Source organism: Sorex araneus, chromosome 10 (assembly GCF_027595985.1).
Source record: "Sorex araneus isolate mSorAra2 chromosome 10, mSorAra2.pri, whole genome shotgun sequence".
NCBI classification, from domain to species: Eukaryota; Metazoa; Chordata; class Mammalia; order Eulipotyphla; family Soricidae; genus Sorex; species Sorex araneus.
In genome coordinates, this window is record NC_073311.1 from 50,485,743 (window position 1) to 50,509,591 (window position 23,849).

The 23,849-nt window shown below is 41.9% G+C and overlaps 1 protein-coding gene across 1 annotated transcript; it reads left to right on the plus strand.

Moving 5' to 3' along the window:
- Nucleotides 1-4,130: 4,130 nt before the first annotated feature.
- Nucleotides 4,131-18,535, plus strand: LOC129399128 (C-type lectin domain family 2 member E-like). Its single transcript, XM_055118267.1, has 7 exons — nt 4,131-4,499; nt 9,976-10,184; nt 11,542-11,644; nt 12,811-12,942; nt 14,895-15,073; nt 15,840-15,946; nt 16,982-18,535. The coding sequence occupies exons 1-7, from the start codon at nt 4,460-4,462 to the stop codon at nt 17,115-17,117; spliced, it is 906 nt and encodes a 301-aa protein (XP_054974242.1). The 5' UTR covers nt 4,131-4,459; the 3' UTR covers nt 17,118-18,535.
- Nucleotides 18,536-23,849: the final 5,314 nt, after the last annotated feature.

Consider the following 23,849-nt stretch of genomic DNA (forward strand, 5'->3'; position numbering starts at 1 on the left):
AATATTATATTTGATATTGAACGAGGTTCAGTTCCAGATGGAGGGAAAAGAGGGAAGAATGGACTCGCTGTGCTCTTATAGTTATGGGGATATCACAGGATACATAACAAAGTCTGTACACGATCTGAAATTAAATGCAATAGATGTCACTGTCACTGTCACTGTCATCCTGTTGCTCACTGATTTGTTCGAGCAGGCACCAGTAACATCTCTCATTGAGAGTTATTGTTACTGTTTTTGACATATCCAATATGCACGGGTAGCTTGCCAGGCTCTGACTTGCGGGCTCGATACTCTCATTAGCTTTCTGGGCTCTCCAAGAGGGGAGGAGGAATCGAACATGGGTCGGCCTCGTGAAAGGCGAATGCCCAACCGCTGTGCCATTGCCCCAGCCCACAATAGATGTAACTAACTAAATAATTAATATAATTAAAAACCATGATACTACCATAATTCATGAATGTCAGTCTTCAAATATAACTATGGTGAAGAAAACATACCTGAATAAGTTTAATATTGACATTTTTTTTTTTTGCTTTTTGGGTCACACCCGGTGATGCACATGGGTTACTCCTTGCTCTGCACTCAGGAATTACCCCTGGCAGTGCTTAGGGGACCATATGGGGTGCTGGGAATCGAACCTGAGTCCAAGGCAAATGCCCTACCCTCTGTGCTATTGCTCCAGCCCCATAATATTGACATATTAATTATATTAATTATATTTTCCTATAATCCCTCATGTCAATGAGAAAAAGTGCCCAAAGGGCAGTGGCACTATATCTCTCTTGCCGCTTGCAAAGGGTAGTCTCAGGCGAGGCTGATGGTAATGGGTAGGCGAAGGAAGGAACGAGGGCTAGGCTGGTCAGTATCAATTGCAGCTTATTCCGACCTCCTCTTCATTCTCCTCTGACCCCCCGTTTTTCTCTTTCTTGCTCCCCAGTATCAATTAAAAAAATTGAAAATTAAAGTCTGTCTCATGGATCTATCTCTAGGGAAAACACATTATTGCTTAATATGAAGCAATAATGAAATACTATGAGCGTACAATTGCTCATAAAATGTCACAGACATAGGACATTGTTTACTAGCCTTTTAATAATTCCTTTCCTCTTTATCCTACACATGAAACAGCATACTGGACTAGCTGTCTACTAGTATTAATCATCATAAATTATGATTTACCAGACTTAAATGAATATTTCTTTTGTGTAAGTTTCATTTCCTTGGAGGCAAATAGAAGTCCACCTATATGTACTTAGGAATTTATCTGAAACCTTTATACTTACTACTGACATTGCCACATCTCTTGTTAACCTACAGAAATCTTTAGACTCACTAGCTCAAATATTGCTGGCTAACAGATGGCCTTAGACTTGATCTTAGAGAACAAGGAGGGACTTATGTAACTATAACTCCTCATGCCCTTTCAATGTAAACAGTTCCCTATATCCAATTGATCTTAGTCTGAAACCAATGTGAATAGGTTTAGTAAATAAGCCAGATGTTTGCAAATGAACCATGGATCAACAACACCACCCTTGACAAATGGAGAGGGCAGGTTCTCAAACATAGTATCCTGGATACCGGCTGGGGCTAATCCATGCTAGAAAAAAAAATTCGAAATTGAACTTCTCCCTTTTGATAGTGAGTATCATAGTATATTGAGTTTTCTGACTGGGCTTAGCCCCAGATTTTCAGGGAATAAAGTATGGAAGACTATTAAATCTCTTAGAAAATAGCTTCCCCTTCTGCAGGATTCCCCACAGAAAGGTGCAAGTTCTTTCTTCCACCATGTTAACTTCTTCCCCTCCAAATCCCATACTGACCCTGTCCAGGAAGAAGCAGACTGGCTGAATTTCACACCCCAATTTCCATAGAAATAGAAGGAGATATTGACAGTGAGGAGCCGTAAGTGAGCAAACATTAGAGACTGTTGTCCTCTTCCACACAAATGGAAAGCAAATTTTTGTTTGCATATTTTGCCTATACTTTTCAGTGGCCAGAACTTACTCCTGGCTCTGCACTCAGGAATCACACCTGGCTGCACTTGGGGAACCATATGGGATGTTGGGGATTGAACCTGAGTTGGCCGTGTGCACCTGCATGGGAAAGCGGATGATCACTGAAAGCATGTGGTGAGAGCCCACACACTTGTGAAGACACACAGCACGATTTACAAGAGCCAAGATATGGAAACGACCCAAATGTCCAACAACAGATGAGTGGATAAAGAAGTTGTAGTATCTATCCACAGTAGAATATTATGGACTATAAGATAAAACAAATGTTTTCCTTTTGATACATCTTGGGTGGAGCTAGAACAGGTCATGTTAAGCAAAATAGCCAGAGTTAGAAGACAAACACCAGGTGGTCTTATTCATATGCAACAGGGAAAGGAACAGGTGGAAGGTATAAAGAAAACAACCCTTTGAACTTTTAATTTAGAATGGAATAGGACCCAGGGAGAAGAGGAAGAGGAGAACTAAAAATGACATTGGCCATGTGGAAGGTCCAGGGAACTCTGGTGGTCCCGGAGCAGAGATAATTCTGCACACCACTAGTGTAATTTAAATACCATGGTACCTCAACTAAAAATAAAACAAAAATTATTGTCTTCTAAAATGTCATCTGCTTTGTATTATTACCAGGTGTTAAAACACTTCCCCCCCCAGAGGTTAAAAGAATCCACCAACACCCCCTGCACCTCAGTCCCAAAACTCACTGCTCTGAGACCAATTTCTGTAGTTCCTGTATTGATAATATATACTAAAGCTGAATGCTATGCCTACTAGACAAATGCCATTGTAAGCAAATCCTTCCAGCTCTGAAATTCCATTGTCCAAAGAAAACATTAAGAAAATCTCATAGAAATAGGCTGAAGCCCAGAAGTCCCTGTCCACATTATGAAACCAGGGTGACCTCTAAGCCAGGAATCCCTTAGCTGAATCCCCCCCTCCCTCCTCTATTTTTCTGGAAATGGATCAAGTCTGACCTAATTTCCTGGCCCATGCTCCAGACGGGGGCAGGTGCTGTTCCTCTGCCTGCCCTCTAAGAGCTCCAGCAGGAAGCACCAGGTACAAGTTGTGGTGATGGTAAATCCCAAGTCTCCAGCAATGGGGAAACAGTGGGCCCTCGCAGAGATGACACCACATCTGACCACTGTCTACTTAAGCTCCCCCGTGGCCACGATCCAGAGACACACACAGAAATCTTAGACCTGAGCAACTTGCAGCAGAGATGGCCCGGGACCTTGCAATAGGCCTTCTCCGCTGGGCTGCTCCAGACGGGGGCAGGTGCCGTCCCACCGCCTGCCCTCTAAGAGCTCCAGCGGTCGCCATTTTCTAGAAGCCAGCAGAAACACCAGCTCCCACGTGGCCACGATCCAGAGACACACACAGGAATCTCGGACCCGAGCAACTTGCAGCAGCAATTTCTTCAGAACCTAATTATTAAAACTCTTAGAATTCTTCAAACTCAAGGCGGCTCTTATTATATCCATAACAAGCAATACAAAACACATTGTCTAGCAGTTGTATTTTCTGCAGGTATGAGGGGTGGGAGGACTGGTCTAGAAAAATCGAAGGTAACTAAAGTAGAGAAAGAATACTTTGCATATTATGTGACACACAGGCAGGGGGAGGTGTGGAATGGGGGTAGGGGGAATACTGGAGATTTTGGTGGTGGAAAATGTGCACTGGTGAAGGGATGGGTGTTTGATGACCGTATGCTCGAAGTTCAAACACAAAATTTTTGTTATTGTATCTCACGGTGAATTAATTTAAAAATATAATAAATAAGTAAAATAAAATAGCAATTAAAAAAATGTCCTGGCTCAGTTCTAGCAATGCCTCGCCACCCCCGCCCCCACCCTAACCCTCCTTTCAGTTTCCCCTTCTGGGAAGAGAAGCGTTTCTGAGAGCAACTGGAAAGGAAACAATCTGCTGTCCAAGTTTCAGCTTAGTGTTCTGAGAAATGACATGTCAGAGGAGAAGCAGGAAATCAGCTCTGAGTAGGGTATGGCTAGAGGCCAGATGAACTTCACAGGCGCCACTTAGGCGCCGAGGGCGGGCGCAGCTGCAAAATGCTGTGGTGTCTCTGCAGGCTGCCTGGAGGGTGGTGGCAGGGGAACAGCTGAGGGTCCTGCAGCCCTGAGACCTGCTGTCTGGGCCCCTCTTGTTCACTAGAGCAGCTAGTAATTGTGAAAGAGGAATCGGCAAACCAGGAAGAGGAAAATCCTTGTCAGGTTCACCAGAAGGGTAAGCCCCGCCCAAGATCTTCCAGCTCATGTCTGACCCCAGACCCTCACTTAATCTGAAGACATGCCCACAGAATCTGGATCTGGATTTTCCCTTGACCATCGGTCCCTGCTTTTGTTCCTGGCAAGTACATGGTTGGAAGCACCTCAGAGAGGGAAGGAAGAGACTTGCCTCGCACATGCCACTCATAGCTCCCCTTAGTGATGGCCAAGAACTGGGAGCAGCCCCAGAGTCAAGAGCACGGTGAGTATGACTTCCTTCTCCCACCCTCACCCAAAAATACACACAAAAAAATCCCAAAAGATAAAAAGGTCACCCCAGAGGACAGGGCTCTGTGCTTTTAAAGCACCATCCTCCCCTGGCCCTTTCCTTCCCTTCTCCCCAAACCCTTGACCTTTCCTGGGCAATCTATGAACTTCATAAACCTCTAAATAGAAGGGTACAGTTGGGGCAGGTGTTTGTTCAGATAAGGAAGACAGATTTCCAGGGGTCAGAGAGGTAGTGAAATGCATTGTTTAATTGCTAGGAAACTGAATCTGTTTCAGTTCCAGGAACTGAACCTGAAGTTCTATTTGATGTTTCTCATTTCTGCCGCCTGTCATGGCTGTCCGTTTCGCCCTTACCATCTGAACCATTCGGTAGTCTGAGAGATAGTATAGCCGGTAAGACACTTTCAGACTGAGTGTATTCAAGTTCTCTGAAGTGGAATAAGGGTGTTAAAGTAAAGTTCTCCTCTCAGTTCAGTACAGGCTTTCTGTGCTCCTATTTTCATAATTCATTGCTCTTACCCGACCAAGAAGATGCTCTAAAATTTTTTTTTCAAACTGCCCATCTTTTGGGCAAGAGAGAGCTCAAGCAACTGAGTACCTGCTTTGTGTTTAGGAGGCTAGGATTGATCTCTGGCGCCACGTGTCCCCTTGAAAACCGCAGGATATGGCTGCAAAACAGAGCCGAACAGGCAGTCACATGACTCCCGCCATAGCCATGCCACCCGACCCCGTGCCAGGTTTTCTCAGAGTGGGGCAGGTGAGAGTCCTCCCTGACCCAAGGGACCCAGCCCTGGCAGCCAAAAACCTCCAGAACCCAACAGTCGTCAAGCTCAAGGCTGCTCCCCACACGCTCTGGCCGAACCTCACGCACAAGTAAAGTTCAGCAAAACCCAGGTATGTGGAATTCTGTGACTGACAACTCTGGGTTTAATGGGACCGGGAACAGAGATCCCCTGCCCATTTCCCCCATGTCTCTGGCGACCCAAGAGTCACATGCATAAGCCACCTCTGGCTGGCACCAGACAATCTCATCATCAGTCACCATCCAGATCACATGGGGTCAGCATGATGCTCACCATAGCCATGTCACCAGACCTCGCACCAGGCTGTTTCACTCAGGGTGCCCCAGAAGAGGACAGGGGAGAGCCGTCCCTGCCCCAAGGGATCCAGCCCTGGCAGCCAGAAATCTCCAGAACCCAAACCCCGCCATACTCAAGGCTGCTCCTCACATGCACAGGCTGAGACTCATGCATGAGTGAATCTATTCTGGACCGCGTCACAAGACACACTCTACCCATACTGCAAGAGTACCGCACGACACTTAATGGGATTCAAATAGTAGTAATCAATCATAGAGGGAAATATATATATATGTACATATATAATATATTTATAGATATATATGAAAGTTCACAAGTTAACAGCATGTTAGTGATATCGTATCACTGTATTGCTGTCATCCTGTTGTTCATCTGTTTGCTCGAGCCGGCACCAGTAACATTTCCATTCGTCCCTGTCGAGTGCTAGTATAGCCCGATGGCATATTGGGGACTCTTTCAGGGTCAGGGGAATGAGGACCGTTGTTTTTACTGTTCTTGGTATATTGAGTATGTCACGGGTAGCTTGCCAGGCTCTGCTGTGTGGGCGCGATACAGTAGTCTGCATTGTGATATTGTATAGACGGTTTTAACGACCTCTGCCAAATAGAACAGGGTTCAGCTGCACAGACGCCTGCAGAATCCCAGGTACCTGCTGCACGTCTTCATCTGAGTTAGCAGATGTTTGTGGGAGGGTCTGAAAATAAACCTGTTCTGGGTGGGTGAAAGGGCTCTGCGCGCTCTATCAGCTCTGGGGACAATCTGATATGAAGAGTCACTAGTCCTAAGTGGAGTTGATGGTGTGTAGACTGGGGCCCTGCTGCCTAATGCTTCGAAAAGAAGATTGTGAGTGGCCTCAGGAGAGAAGGAGATGAAGTTGGCTGGAGAAGAGTGACCTAGAGCTGAGAGTGACTTGGGGGTTGGATCACTCTCTCACTAGCCCCAGAATCTGCAGTTCTCGTGATGACCCACCCAGTCTGATATGGCTGCCCTGCTCAGGGCTCAAGGAGTCAATAGGGCGAGTGCAGGCTGAGCTGAGACAAGGCTCAGAAGAATTGGCCTTTCGCCTGTCTCCCGTGGAAACAAAAGCCTACCCAGGTTTAATCCTAAGGAAAGTGCCCTTGAAGACTGCAGGGGAGAAGAAAGGATCTTTTAAAAGGTGTCTGGGGCTGGAGCGATAGCACAGCGGGTAGAGCATTTGCCTTGCACGAGGCCAACCTGGGTTTGATTCCCAGCATCCCATATGGTCCCCCAGCACCGCCAGGAGTAATTCCTGAGTGCAGAGCCAGGAGTAACCCCTGTGCACTGCTAGGTGTGACTCAAAAAGCAAAATAAATAAATAAATAAATAAAATAAATAAGAGCTATCTCAAGATCAGAGCGATAGTACAGTGGACAAGCTAGTAAATAAAGTGGGTGGAGTCATTTGTAGGTGGGGCCACGCTGTCCCTAGGATACAAATCCCTGAGACCAGGAAGGAACAGCAGAGAGGCAGTTTGGGGTTGCTAGTAAAGAAGCAGGCTCCCTTATCTGTGATGATCCACTCTCCAGGAGAAAGTGGGAATTGCAGTTGAGAGGCCAGCTAGACTTTTCATCTGCCTTAAGAACTGCCAAGTGAAGCTTGCCACCTTCTAAATGGTAGGTGGATGCTTTTTTTTTTTTTTCTGATAGTGTTATAAGACTAGGAGTCTGAAAACAAGTAAGAAGAGACCCTGAGTCTGGCAACACCTCCTGCTCTTGTGCTGTGTGTATTTTCCCAGAGCCCCCAAATGCTGCACGCATGGAGACAGTGGGTCTCTGTGTTTCCCAGGTTCTTTAATATTTTCAAGAATGAAATAAAATGCAGACTCGGAATTAGAATGTAGAAAAGTTTATTGAAAAGTAGAAGAGAGAGGAAAAGTAACTCCCCATGAGGGAGGATCTTAGTACAGGACTAAGTTAACTGTGACTCTTTTGTGGGGGGCTTGGTTTTCTGTGTTACAGAGAATGCAGAAAAGTTAAAGATAATGGTTTGTTGTGAAGGCCCTTGAATGAAAGTTGGGCTAAAAATTGGGCTCTCCACATTTCTTATCAATATACAAGAATGCCAGAGAGAACACAAGGATCCAGCAGATGCTTTTCCCCCCATTTTTAAAATTTTTGTATTTTCTAAGTTAGTTCACAATATTGGATTACATTTAATATTCAAGCACCAATCCCACCAACATTACACCTTCCCACTACTAAATTTGGGATGTTTCCATCCCAAACCCCAATCCCTATCCCCAAACACAACAGAAATATATTTTGTATTGTCTGTTATGAAGAACTGCTGAATATGCTTACAAAAAAGTGTCCATAGAGGAAACAGTGTGAAGATTGTTCTATTTTGGCAGGGGCAATTAAGAAATTCTATAGGATATCACTAACATGTTGTTAAAGTTTGGGTGAAGTGAGCTTTGGTATATATATCTGAAAATATGTATAAATGCATATATATATATTATATATCACTGCCATCCCATTTCTCATTGATTGGCTTGAGTGGGCACCAGTAGCGTCTCCATTGTGAGACTTGTTACTGTCTATATATATATATATATGATATAGGGTGGGGAGGGCATTCACCAGCCCCTCTCTGTCACCCTGTCACCTTCAGCTCCAGCTACTTAGTGACATGGAAAATTGGAGAAGGCCTGTACTGGGCATTTTCCAGGAGGCTGATCTCAGGAGTGTCTGCTTTGTCTCTGGGCTGGAACTCTTCAACTCCTAGAATTCCCTTGGCTTCTCCCTTTTCAGCTGTATACAAAACTGGGGGACAGTGAATGGGGCCCTTGTGTGTTCCCCATCTGCTCACAAAGCATCACTGCCCCCTGTGCTGCAGAATGCCCAAGATCTTGAAAAGGATTTTGTAACACATATTTTAATGTGTGTGTGTCTTTAGTTGATTCAGACATGAAAGTGAATATTATCTCTCTTTTCCATTCTGATAGGGGACAGTGCAATGTGAAGTTGGTTTTTTTAAGGAAAAGACACTTTACATTTTAAAACTATAAAATGTCCATCAGCTTTATTTTGTTTGCAGCCTGCATGTTTAATTTGGTACTATCATCCCTTTCTTTTCTGGGTCTGATATATATATATATATATATATATATATATATATACACATTCAGGAAAGGTTCAGAAAGTATTAATGATCTAACATTATTCTAATTTCCAGGGAGTGTATAAACAAAATTCAAATTTAAAGGAAATTAGACTGTTTTAGGGCCAGACTAATAGAACAGTGGGTTGGGAATGGACCTTGCAGGTGGCTGACCCAGGTTCAATCCCCAGCATCCCCTATGGTCCTCTGAGCACAGCCAAGACTAATTCCTGAGTGAAAAGCCAGGAGTAACCCCTGAGTATTGCCAATCAGTGAAAAGCCAGGAGTAACCCCTGAGTACTGTCAATGTGACAAAAATAAAACAGAAGAGAGAGAGAGTGAGGGAGGGAGAAGGAGAGGCAGAGAGGGAGAGAAAGAGAGAGAGAGGGAGAGGGAGAGAGAGAGGGAGGGAGGAAGAGAGAGGTAAGGAGGGAGAGATAAAGAGGGAGAGAGAGGGAGAGAGAAAGAGGGAGAGAGAAAGAGAGAGAGAGGGAGAGGGAGAAAGAGAGGGAGAGGGAGAAAGGGAGAGACAAAGAGGGAGGGAGAGTGAGAGCGAGAGAGGGAAAGGGAGAGAGGGGGAGAGAGAGGGGGAGAGAGAGGAAGGAGAGGGGGAGAGAAAAAGGGAGAGAGAGGGGGAGAGAGAGGAAGAGAGAGGGAGAGAGAGGGAGAGAGAAAGAAGGATAGAGAGGGAGAGAAAGAGGGAAAGGGAGAGAGAAAGAGGGAGAGAGGAATAGAGAGAGGGAGAGAGGAAGAGAGAGAGGGAAAGAGAGGGAGAGGAAGAGAAAAAGAGGGAGAGAGAGGAAGAGAGAGAAAGAGACAGAAGGAGAGAGAGGGAGGAGAGAGAAGGGGAGAGAGAGGGAGACAGGGAGAGGGAGAGAGAAACACGGAGAGAGGGAGAGTAAGAGAAGGAGAGGGAGAGAGAAAGAGGGAGAGAGAGGGAGGGAGAGAGAGAGAGGGAGAGGGGAGGAGAGAGAGAAGAGAGAGAGACTGAGACAGAGAATAGCAGAGGAACTAAACTTGGAACACAAAAATGAAAGGAAATTTGACCTACAGTGATGATTCAGCCAATGAACAGTTGCTGAACTGCCGCCAGTTTTTTCTTCTGTTTTTAACGGACGTGCTGCAGTCCTCAGGGCATTACCCTGTTCTCAGTTTTGTTCATTTTCCAGGGTTGTTGAAAATTTAGTCTCCAGATCTTAGCAAATTTGTTCTTTTTCTTTAAAACAGATACCTGTACCGGGATTACAGCCTTGTTAGACAAAGAACCTGACTTTCAACCCCTCATTCCAGTTCCTGCCTGCAGAATAAGGCTTTCATCAACAAAGAGGAGACAATGGGGGTGGAGGACTCACCGAAAGAAACGCAAGAAACGAAGAAATATTGTTACTTACTGGAACATCAGAGATGCTTGCCTTCCAGTGGAAAGGAAAAAATGGGTAATGTGAAGTTGTTGCAAAGAGCAAAAACGTGTTGTGGGGGTTGGGCCAACAGTGGGAGAAGGAGAGGGAAAGGAGAGGGAGAGGAGAGGGAGAGGGAAACAGAGGACTCTTTTCTATCCTAGAGGGGCAGCAAACTTGAATACTGTATATTTCATAATGTGTGAGCTAATAAATTTGCCTGTCAGAACTGACTCTTTGGGGTCTAAATCTTTTCTAATTTACAAATAGATAGTGGAAGGCAGAGGATTGGTATTTTGAAAGTAAGAATGATAGGCTGAACTTAGCCATTATCAAATAATTTAGCATTTAAAATTTTTAAACTTTTTTTTATAGTACCACGGACCTAATTGAGAACCTCACACATGCAAGGCACACACTCTACTATTGAGCTATATTCCCCTTACCTGTTTAGGGTTAGAGCAAACTTGACTTGAAAATGAAGAACATAATGATGTGTGTTTGTTTGTTTTTTTGGCCTGAAAGAAAGGGTATGTTTTACTGAAATTCTAGCTGTTGAAAAACACATTTCTTTCTTTTTTATTTCTCCCCTCTCCCTGAGTTTTACTTTTTCTTTGGGATGATACGCCATTGCATTCCCATAAAATGGAATTTATGTTTAATAACAACTTAATAAAGAATGCTAATATTTATGAATTAAGATAATGTTTCACTAACTGAAGCTGTTTGACCAATCAATTTGTTATAGTTATTAAACTAAACCGACCTGTAAGAATATTTCACATGAAAAAAGCAAATTTTGAGCTGTTTTTGGATTATGAAACTAATGTGTATATTAGAAAAAAAATCTGGTTCGTTTCTTTGTTCTTTTGAGAGGTAGGGACTGATGCCATATTCCCAACTAGAAATCCAGTGGTTATGGTGTCAGAATATAGGTGGCATGTGACTCTGAAGGAGATTGGGAGAGGACAGTCCAGGTGGGAGAAGAGAAATGAGAGAGGATGGAGCATGATGCTGGGGAGGACAGTAGATTCAGGGAAATAAAGGGGAAAAGAAAGGGAAGTTTTGGAAGGCTAGTAAGAGTGGCAAATAGATTTTGGGGGGATTGAAGGGAAACTTACTTCTGGGACCAATGTCCCAGTCAAAAACTATACTGAATTTCTTAAGATGTATTTTTTTGATGCAGGACCAGAAAGAATTAGAGATGAGATTTTTGTCTGAAGACATGTCCCGAAATGTCACTGATAATGGCTTTAGGCCTCTATTCCATGTTTCTTCTTCTCTGGCTAAAACTTAAGTCAAAACTTCTGTGATACTGGGAGATCCATGTGAAATATAGTGGTTGAAGGAAATTGAGCAGGAACTTTTTTTAAGTATGATTTTAATTTCATTACAGTGGCTTGAAATCACAAGGGAAAGAGAGCATGAGGGGACCCTTGGATGTTATTCCAGCAGCAAACTGCTTTTTTCTGATTCTCAAAATGAGCTATTAAAGACGGGTATGCCCACTATCAGTGCTTTAATGCTCTTTGAAACTTGGAGGTAATGCAGAGTTTAGGGGTCTGTGTGGAAGGGATAAGGCTGATTGTTGGCCTTGGTCAGGAAAAGTCCAATAAGGAACAATCAGTTATGACCAAGAGTTATTATTTCTTTTGCCTTGTGCAGGGAGAGGCATTTTCTTTTCCCCCCACCAGACCTTAGACAGTTGCCAGATTTTAGTGCTAAAGAATACAGGTGTTATGCTTCTATGCAGGTTTTTGAGTAAAGTTAAGCTGCATTTCTCCTATATAAATACCAAACATAGAGTTGTTTTTGATATCAAGATATGATACCATGCTAAGGTTAGCACATGCTAGTTTGCGTTTATTGCACCGAGCTGCAAGCTGCCTTTACAGAGTGGCTGTACCATCTTATTTTCCCAACATCAGTGCATGAGAATTTCAGTTCTCTACTTGGTTCTTTACTTTGTTTTACTTTACACTCTCAATGGGCAGAGAGAGAAATCTCAGATTTTAATTATCATTTCTTTAATTCAGGCTATCTTGAGCACATTTTTATGTGCTAATTTATCATCTATGAATTTTCTTCAATTTTATATTAAGATATGCAAAATGGGTGATTCAAAACCCATTTCAATTTGTGCATTTTTCTTATTTTGAGTTTTAAGGTTTAAATATAGTCTAGATACAGGTTTTCACTGCATCTTTACCAACAGTGTGCTTTTTCTCCAGACTAGCAACTCTAAAGCATGTGAGGTGACACCTCCTTGTAGCTTCTGATTTAAATCTTCCTGTTAATGAGTGACAGGAAGCATTTTCATGCACCTGTTGGCCATCTGCATGTCCTTGAGACTCTGACCAGACACAGAGGAGGCATATGCCTCACTGCTGATCCTCACACCTGAACTTTCTATTTTTTGCTATTTCTTTCCATCTTCCTGAACTCCTTTGCCTATAGCTGTAGGATTTCTTATGGCTGGAGATTTTATTTCTTTTATTTCAGACCCTCTTTGACCCATAATAGGTTATGGGTCATGACCTTTTGTGAAAGGGATTGGAAATAGGGAAATTGTGCTGCAGCAAATGTTGGAAGTAGATTTTTGTGATAAACTTGTTTTCCTCATAAAGCTTTCAGGAGAATGAGATTATGGTATTTTACTTTAAAGGTGCACAAAACCAAGAAAAATATAGAATAACTCAAGCTTCTGAAACTCTTCACAGACATGCTTTCTGCCTCACCATTTTTGTGATTTTGATTATGGTAATATTTATGGTCACACTTTCTCTTGCTTTGACAGGTAAGTTACTTGTTTTGAAAATTCTATCATGTCCTCCATACATTAATATGGTCATAAATATTCCTTTGAGTCCTGTTTTATTCCAGGCACCATGCAAAGTGTCCAGGGCATATTGGTGAATGAAATATAAAAATTCCTTATTTTTATTTGCATTCCAGAAGAAAGATGTGGTTGTCATAATAAGTTAAGGTAGGGGATAGGGAAACAAGCTGCAATGCACATAGAAGTGACACATGCTCTTCAGTGAGAATGTCTCCCTTTTTTCAGACTCTTCAAGGAGGTGAAGGGAGCATGCTGATACTTGGGGAAAACTCTTCAGGCACAGAAAACAATAGAGCAAATTCCCAAAGAAGGAATATCCCTCGTGCTTTGAATAAGAGTAAGGAGATTCTGGGGCTAGAACAAGATGAGGCCAAGGAAGAATCATGGGATTGATCCAGGAGACAATAGCCTTGGGAGCCACTTAAAAACTTTGGATTAAACTTGGATAGAGCAGGGAAGGTCAGGAAAAGGAGCGAAAGGAACGTTATGGCTCCAGGACTTGCATTGGAGAATGGTCATTTTGACTTTGCTAATAAGAAGTGACTGTTAGAAGAGAAGGGGAGACTCAAGGAGACCTACTCGGCTGATCTTGTAGAAATCGAGGTGAGAGATGATGATAGCTTAGACCTGATGAGTGCAGTGGGGGTGTGGTAGGGTGGTCAGGTTCCAGATACTTTGAACGTTGGAGCTACAGTATTTTATAACAGATAGCATATGAAAATTTGCAAAAAGTGTCTCCAATGTAACTAAGGATTTTCTGCTGAGCTATGGCAAGAAATGAGTTATTCTTGATAAGAGAAAGCCTTATCAAGGCTTCTATCTATGGGTCTGTTCCTTGCACAGAGAATGTTCAAAAGTACAGAACTATTTGCCTAACAAAATTTCTTTGTATATAAAATTGGTCAGCAATAGCCCAGTGGGTAGGGTGTTTGCCTTGCATGTGGCTGACCCAGGTTCAATTCCTCCACCCCACTCCAAAAATCAAGTCCTGCTCTGTGTACATGAGGTCAGCACTCTACCCACTATACTATTGCTCCAGGGCCCTTGATTCATTCTTTTCAAAAGAAACAGTGATACTGATCTCCACACACATGCGCTCTCTGCTCACTTATCTAAACTCCCTAGGGATAAGGACTGAGAAAAATGTAAGAGATTCTTTTTCTTTCAATGTGAGAAAATTAAAGTCATCATTGGTGTTTATTATTTTGGTACTATTTTTTTTTCTATCACTGGCCCTTAAAAAAATGTAGTCTTAGCATCTAAAGGAGTAAAATATTCAGACAAAATGTGACATGAGAATAGCTGATTCTTCCTACACCTTACTCCAAAATATTGCTTATTTCAGAACATTTAAGAAGGGCCAAAAATGTTTTATTCGTTTTTTATAAAGTACATATAAAACAAAAATGTAAAAATGTAGAAATGTACACTGTATTTTTGTTACCAGAATAATATTTGGGTTTTGTTACATTTTGTCCAGAAAAAGCTTTTATAGTTCCTGAGTATGTACCATAGTAAAGTTCAGGATATGAAAGATGTCAAGAGGAAGAGGAGCGTATATTAAGGGAAATATCGGAGAGTCAATATGATATACTAGAAATATCTTGTACATACTCTTTGCAGAAATTACCATTATCTATAAGAAGTACCATGGACTTGATGCTTTGTAAAGTTCTTATCTCTAAGCCATTAATGCCCATGTACTCCTTATAAAATGAGATGAACAGGTACCCCCCCTACCAGAGGATTGTTGACTATTGTACTTAGGATAAGACTTTCCGATGAGTTTGGAAATTAACAATTTCCAGTCTATAGCTTTTGCAGTGACCTTAGAATGGTAAGTGGGAAAATAAATTAAAAGGATAAGAAAATATATTTACCATATTTTGTTGTGTTTGTCCAAATTTTAGTAAGAAAAGAAAGAACAATCTCAGAAGTCCATGTGCATTCTGTCTGCGTACCACCGTGGATTGGATTTGGAAACAAGTGCTTTTATTTCTCTGAAGACACAGGGAACTGGACATTCAGTCAGTCTGTCTGTAACTCATTGGAAGCTGATCTTGTCCAGATTGACACCTCAGAGGAACTGGTAAGAATTGCTCTGTGGCACCAGGAGACAGTACAAGTGTGAGAGCACGTGCCTGTCACATGCAGGGCCCTGAGTTCAGCCACCAGCATCACATGCCTGGCACCCCAATGCCCACGTGTCACCCTGCTTGCCCTGGCGCTGCCTGTGCACACCGGGCTGAGCTTGGCAGCGAGTGGCCCCATCCAAATTCTCCCAATGCCCAAGGGTCTGGTCCATATTTTTCAAAGAATTATTTGGGGATCATATTTCTGTTGAATAAGGAGCCCCCCAAAGAGGGTTGGGCGCTGCACAGGGCTAACGCTGAAAGATAAGGTTGTCCTCGAGTCAGTCTGGAAGCACGGGACACAGACAAGCTTCTGCCGTGTGTCGAATTCCCTGCCTAGAACCCAGTGAGACACCTTAGACACTTCTCCCATATGTAGTCCTCATAGTTGACCTAGAAGCTTAGATGAAGTGTTCCCTGTGGGCAGAGAACTATTGTATTCACGTAATTTTTCATTGAAATTGTGGGAGAGACAGTGTTCACAAAAAACTTAAACAGTCGGCACAAAGTGAGACTTTGCCAGTCATATGGGGAGATATGTTTCTTTTAACAAAGATTTAGGAACAGAGACATAGAATAATGACTCAAGCTGAGAAATGGGGTAGAGAATAACTTTTTCATTTATATCACGCTGTCATCCACGATAGAAGACTGTAGGAAATATGGACTCAGGAGCGATAAGCGAGAAAGATGCATGTTTTCACTTTTTGTGCTTTATAATAGATTTTCCTGAAAAGATACAAAGGTCCCTATGACCATTGGATAGGCCTTAGCAGAGAATCGCCAAGTCACTCTTGGAAATGGATAAATAATACTGGAGGCAACATTGTGTAAGTATTGCGACTTATTTTCCTTTTGCTATAATGACTTAGGGTGATTATGGGACAATAACTTTAATGTAGAAAACCTATAGAACTGTATAAGAAATAGAAATTGTCTCTATGCCTTTCTTTTTACTAGTCAGTTCCTTGAAAACTCGATTCATTGTGATTTTAGTTGAAGTATTTAATATGGTGATTTCATATATATATGTTCTTATACTTTAATACCCAGATTCAGATGATTTTCTGATGGAATATTGATTTAGGAGGCAGAAAGAACTGCTGGTATGCAGTGGGAAAGGGGTGGGGGGTGATCTAAAATCTTAGAAAGACACTGTTGATTTGATTCCTCATAAAACTTTTAAAAATCCATTTTTCAGCTGCTGCATCCATTCATAAAAGTAAGAAATAATGGTTCAAAGAGAACCTGTGACAATATTTCTGAGAGATTTACCAGCAGAAACAGCTCCCTGTGTTGTGGACAGTTCAATGAAATCATTGGAAATGTGTCAGATATAAGGGCCTGATCACTTTCATCAAAATAAAGCTCTTTAGTATATTGCTAATAAAAAATTTTATTTCTTGCATTATGAAGCTATTTGTGAGAGGACTGAGAAAGATTTTCACTGATACAACTTATGACAACATACATAAAGTGACTAGATCAACAGTATAACTAGGTTTGGATTGAATGAATGATACAGTTGCTGGCATTCCAGCATGTGTCTTGAATAGTAAAAAGAACTAAATATAAAAATTGTGTTTATTACTAAGAAGCCTCCAATGCAGCACCACTGAGAAGATCAAGTAAAGAGAGGCTGCTATAATCTCAGGGCTAGGACGAATGGAGACAGTGAGACAGTACTAGCTCAAGCAAATCAAAGGATGACAGTGATACAGTGATACTAAGAAGTCACATAAGTGACAGATTTTTTTTTTTACTTCTATTGAGAAAAGTGGAGTAGAGGTATTACAGATCACATTGGAGGAATGAATGAAAGATGTTCAGCGTATGAATAATTATTTTGTTTTGTTCTGTTTTAGGTTTCAGGTCAGAGGAACTGGGGAATGTGCCTACTTGAATGACAAAGGTGTGAGCAGTGGCAGGACTTACTCAGATAGAAAATGGATTTGCAGCAAACCCAATAACTTCACCTGTCAAATTGCTTCAAACTCATGAGCAGAAAAGATATATTATGCTTGTTATCTACAGTTGCTGAATGCTCTTCTCAAAGTGTTGACCTAAACATGTGTAATATCAGTTGACAGCAAAGATGAAACTGATTCAGAGAGAATCTCAGGGAATCTTCCCCCACCAAAATGAAACAGATTTCGGATCACAGGACTCTAAATTAAATAGATTTTTAGGAAGGAGTTAATACTTGTAACTTTAACCCAGAGAAAAAAAATCAGTGTCATGAACTGCACTTCTATAATATACATAAAACTTTTCCTCCATAGACTTTTATTTTCCTTACAAACACAGGGCATAAAAATGACTATTTGCTAAAACCAGACGAAATATTTTTAATAACCCATGAGAAAAACCTAAAATATGTTGATACACTGAGAGTTCTTTTGCTATCTGTTACAAATGTAGGAAGATATTTTTAAAGTAGCATTTTGATGCTGTACTCTTATTTTCTCCTAAAAACTACTTTGTTAGTAGAATTCTTTGACACAGTAAATTTTGTACTTTAGCATTTTCACTCTGAGGGAATATGCAGAGTATCACCATTCTTGGGCTGAAGAGCTATTAATAAGAGTAGAGCACGTGCCTAGAATCCTGGAAGCCCTGAATTTGATGCCCTCCCTCCCCCTTGGACACCCACAGCTCAGCCCTGATGGTCCTCAGTGCAGCTCATGATCCCTTGGCTCAGCCTCACATCAAGTTGTGAGACCCAAATTCAGGGCTGAGAGTAACTGGGAGTATCTACCTCATATCCTGAGGACTGCTGGGGGCAGCCCTTATGAAAATATATAACCGAATAACTAAAATATTAAGAAATAAAAAACACCATGTTTGATTTAAACTTGCACAGATGGAAGTGGTGAGACTATTTGAGGCAATTGGTATGCAAGCAGACATGTTATATGCTTTTTGGTTTATAACAATAATGCTTTGGATTATTGATTCTTCAGATACACTGTACTGATGAGTCCCAAATAGGACGAAATAACAAGGTACAATACGTCTTGTCTCCTAAGAATGAAAAATTAAAAATAAAAGAAAATTGTAAATTGTTTATAAATATAATTGGTTATATATTTTAAATATAAAACCACTATTTTTAGTTTTTGTACATACAGATGTAGCACTGTAGCACTGTCCTCCCGTTGTTCATCGGTTTGCTTGAGCAGGCACCAATAACGTCTCCATTCTCAGACTTGTTGTTACTGTTCTTGGCATATCGAATATTCATCGGAGAGCTTACCAGGCTCTGCTGTGCAGGCGGGATACTCTCGGTAACTTGCTGGGCACTCCGAGAGGGACTGAAGGATCAAACCTGGGTTGGCCGAGTGCAAGGCAAATGCTGTACATGCTGTGCTATCGCTTCAACCCCATACAGTTGTATTAAATAAAATAATTTGATATTACCAGTAATAATCTTATTTAATCCTACTGCTTTTTAACGTTTTTGCCTTACAATCCATTCTATCTCAGGTTTTTAAAGATGCAGAGTGTCTGCCTTACACTGTGTCTCAAGAAACATTATGTATATCTAAAACATGGGCATGAAACTGATGCCAGACCAGAGGAAAAATCTGTCTTTCAATTTTAAGAGCAAATTGAGGCAGGAACAAAAACTGAAATCTACATTTCCTGGATCCCTTTCTCCTTATACACCCCACAGTTCAGCCCTGGTGGTCCTCACCATAGCTGATGAGCCCTTTGACTCAGGCCTAGCAACAAGTTGTGAGGCTGAAAGTCAGGCTGAGAGTAACTGGCAGTGTCCAGTAATGGGCAGTGTCCAGTAACGGATTGTTTGCAGACAGGAAGAGTCTCAGGGATGGTGAGTTACCCAATCTGGTTTAATTGGTTAAAGAAAAAGAAAAGATAAAGCCCAGACTGCACTTAAACAAATTCTGTGTTTCAGTATGCAGTCCCAGGGGTGAAGGGTGGGGGAGTGGAGGGTAGGGGATGAGAGGGTGGAGGGGAAGGGAGGTTTCTAGCTCTTAATGTCGGAAAGTCAGATGTGCTTGTTTTCTTCTTTGTGTGGGTGCAGCTCGTAAAGATAGCACATCTTGTTCCTCTGCGTGTGGCTTGAGTGGGGGTTAGATATCCTTTTGGGGGAAGGGGATGTGGCCGACCTAAAAGCGCTTGCCTTTGCCTGCGTCCTCCTGAAAAATCACACTGTGCCCGTATCGCCTTAGTTTCTACTCCACTGAGAAGTTCCACTGAAGTATAGAAGTACATGATTGCCATTTTAAGTTCCCACACCATGTGTGACGAACTCACAAGGGACAAGAATTTTCTTTCCGAAAATTCTGACTTAGTGGGTAACTTTTTGAATTTTTTTTTCATGAAACCACACTGAAACTAGGTGTAGTTCAGACTTGGGTTTTTTTTTTGTTGTTGTTCTGTTTATTTTAGGTCACTGTGGTCACAGTGTTATTTTCAGTATGGTTTCTTATCATGCCACGTGCATGCCACGTGCTATCTTAGCACATGCAGGAACAAGGGTCACTGGTCACTGTTGATCCTTAATTCACAGTTTCTTTAATGTTTTCAAGATTTTTTTAAAAAATTAGTATTTTAAAAGTATTTTTTAAGATTAAAATAAACATGCTCAGACTTAGAGTTAGAAAGAATTTAATGACCCCACTTCGCCGCGCCTGCAGCCCCAGTATGACTGAGGAGGACAAGGGAGCTGCTTTGGACACCAGCAGCCCACCAGCAACCTGCAGTATGTGACTTGAGCATTTCCGCCAGGCCCCCCGTGCAAGGGCCCGGCGTTTCTCTCTTTTTTTTTTCTTTCTCTCTCTCTCTCTCCTTCAACCTCTCCTGGGCACAGCACAGCCTCTACCCCACTTCTCTGAGCACAAAATGGAGAGACGCACCCAAATGTGCGGCACGGCTGGCGGGAGATCGAGGGCGGGGAAGTACCGGTCTCTGCCCACATCGGACACTTAAAGAGAGTGCAGCCACGTGGGCTTCCCCACTTCGCCGCGCCCGCAGCCCCAGTATGACGGAGGAGGACAAGGGAGCTTTCCCACTTCCGCCCGTGCGGGGGACCCGGTATTTCTCTAGGTTTTCCCATCTTATGAGCACCATAAAAGGGTAAAAGATTGTAGTGATAGAATTTCAGGCAGAATTTTCCCTGGTCTTTATACAGAAACCCAAAACCGCGAGGCCACTGCCGCGGCCGCGCAACCTAATATCATCTTAGCATCAGCAATATGTAATGGTTCCTTCTTAATGGGTTGGACTTTTGTGGGAGATCCTAACAAGAACAGTAAGTCTTTTGTTGAAATATTGAAGGCAATCAAAGTGGTAGCCATCTCTCTAGACTGAACTAAGCTATATCTCCAAGCCAGCTGAGAAGAAATATCCTTCTTTCTCAGGAAGAAACGCGGCGTGGTGTCAAACATAGTGTGATGTCCATTAAGCAAACAGACCTCGTGGCGTGAGAATGGGATATAAGGGGAAAAATTATGTACATGGAACAGCGGGACGTTGGTGGAATCTCGAGCCGGAGCCGATACCAGCGCAAGACCTTTGGTTCCAGAAACTGCTTGCAGACACTCTACTAGACTATCAACTAAGCCAGAGCCCCACGCCGGCTGATGACGGGAAATAACCATCCTCTTCGGTTTTTTTTCCCTTTGTCAGACAGCGTGGCGATTACTAAACAGGCGTGAACTCGGTGGCGCGGGGCAAGGGGGAAAAAGAAAAGTTATGTAACAAACAGCGGGACTTAATATCTCTATATTCGTAGCAATGGAGAACTATCAAATGCCTCCTTGGCAATAGGACTGTCTTTTTCTTTTTTGGGGGAAACCCCAACAACGGTAGTGAGTTGTGTGTTGAAACATGGAATGTAATCAAGATAAAGCGTAAACGAAGTGAAACTTATCACGTACAAGGGTGGGGACTGGGGAGGTGGGAGGGGGCAGCAGATATACTGGGGGGGTTGGTGATGGAAGATGGGCACTGGTGAAGGGAAGGGTGTTTGAGTATTGTATAACTGACATAATCCTGAGATCTATGTAACCCTCCACTTGGTGATTCAATAAAATTTTTTTTTTTAAAAAAAGAAAGAATTTAATGAAGTGCTAGAGAGAATACAGAGGTTAGGGGGTTTGATATCAGGTCCCTCTCAGGAGTGATCCCTGAGACCAGAGCTAGGCAGAAATCCTGAATGCAACTAAGTGTGACCCAAATTTCAATAAATAATTTATTGAAGAGCAGAAAGGAAAGAAATTTCCTTGCCAGGAAGAACACAATATAGGACATTGCTAAGTATGGCTCATTATATGGGGGATTACAGAAAAACTGAATTTTTATATTTTTAATCAAGTGAAAGGGCTACTGCAGAATATCAGAGGAATTGATTTTAATGTATTCCATAGAAATGTCTTATTAATTTAGGGCCTTTTTCATGCACTTAGGATAAGATGAACGTCCAATAAGTTCCCACTTAGGTTGGTGAGAGTGTGGGTTTATTTCAGACCTTTGCGGTTATGTAGTTGACCATTGGCCTATGCATAAGTCTGATATCCCAGACCTGGGGTATTTTTTACAGCTCTGAGAAAATTTAAGGGAAATTTCAGGAAAGTTCAGAATGTGGGGTGGTATCATTTAAAATGAGGCCACTCTTAGCCACTGATGAGGAGAAACAGGCCTCATCTTTCAGAGGTCACCAATCGTATCACTAGACTGGTCCCCAAACCTCATAGCTGAAACATGAATAGCATGTCTCTCTAGCTGTGATTGTGATAAATTACACACCCCTCAAATACAATTTCTGCATATGAAAATTGAGTATAAAAATGCCAAATTTACTGGCTAAGGTTAAGATTCAAGTGAGATCACAGGCAAAAGTCCCATGACTGTATGTGTGACTCAGGAAATAGTTGAGCTGTTTTTTATTGTTTTCTCCATGGAAATAAAACAACAACAGCAATAGCTCATCGAGCATGATTGATGAATTTACATTTTCATTTTATTTTACTCTTTTGGGAGACTGAGCCCGTGTTCTAATGCTCAGTCGCATCAGTGCTTCAGCTTCCAAGAGGTGTTCAGTTCATTGCCACTTCTATTATCACGACCACCAGCACGGTGAGTGTATTTATGTCTGCTTCCCATGCTCCCATGAAAATCCTGTGCAGTAGAATTAATCACAGAAACCAGACACGAGAAGTATTTCTTCATATTAACAAGTTGCAAAAGTACAGCTGACAACAGAAAAGAAATTGTGTAACTTGGAACTTACCCACTTTTCCACATGAAATTGACTCTGGTTAATTTTTTTTTAATTTATTCTTTTATTGAATCACCATGTGGAAAGTTACAAAGCTTTCAGGTTTAAGTCTCAGTTAAACAATGATTGAACACTCACCCCTTCAGACTCTGGTTAATTTTTAATATTACCAACAGACAGATCATTCTAGTAAAAATATAAACAGATAATTCTTTTGCTTAGAAATATTCTAAAGGACACCTTCATTTTCAAACTATGCAACTCTAAGTAATGAAGGCTGCACAATATAATTATGCTATTTTTCCTTTCTATCTTTTCTCACTCATTTTCTTCTAAACACCAAGGGAAAAAAATGGAATACCTCCCCCCCCAAAAAAAAAATTCAACAAAAATTTCTTGCTAGTGTACAGCATTCTAATTTATAGGGAGTTTCCAGAAGTTGCAATTTATTAAGCCACAGCTATCATGGGTTCTCCACAGTATTCATGTCCATTAGTCATAAGTTGTGATCATAATAACCTATGCAGTAACAATGCCAATGTCCTCAAATCATTGTAGAGAGGTTGAAGGCTGTTAACGCTGATCAGTGTTGGGTGCAGAGAACAAGCATAGAGAGGTGCAATGGACAGCACTATTGAGTATGGCACCATGCAGAGAGAGAAACTGGGCAGGGGGAGGGGAGAGAAAGGGAGAGAAAAAGAGGAGAGAAGGAAGAGAGGGTAGAGGGGTAGAGAAGAGAGGAGAGAGGGAGCCAGTTTTTGGCTTCCCACTGTGCAGCTGCCACATGGCTAATGCAACTGTTGGCAGTTGAACCCACAGCCTACTCTGATAAAGAGATATGCACTGGCACTTGATAAATGGCAAGAGATAATAAAATATATTTGAAGTAATAGCAATAACAGAATTTCAATACTAACACGTGTATCGTCCTCCTGATGGTGAAATCGGAAAATTTATTTGGTAATAAGTAACCAACTAATGAGATATAGCTAGTTGAAATAGCAGCTACAAGAACATTCAGTTAGGGAAACAGAACAGACTCTGAAAATCAGAAGCACATCCTGGGAACATGATGGTTGAATGAAGACTAAGATTGATGAATAAACTGAAGTATACACTCAGTCCATTGAAGTATCTCTCTGGCCTAAACATTAGAATAAAAACACTTGTCCTCCCAGTTACCTTAAGAGGACAAGAGGCCAAACAGAGACCTCACACCAGAGCCCACATCTACCCTGATACAGGAGTTATAATAGCCACTACAAACACGCCACTGGGAAGTCACCTTGCTGCTTTCCCAGAAAGTCTTGGTTTCTCTCGCCAGGGGTTTGTGTTCCCTTTGGTTAGGTACATCAGTTTTGTCATAAACCCAGCTCTGTAGGATCATTGTTATTGTGTCCAGAGTGAAGATGTGCCAGCAATGAAAAATCTGCTAAAGCATTCAGAGAGTGACCACTGACTTCTCCTTCATTTTGTGCTCAGTGCTC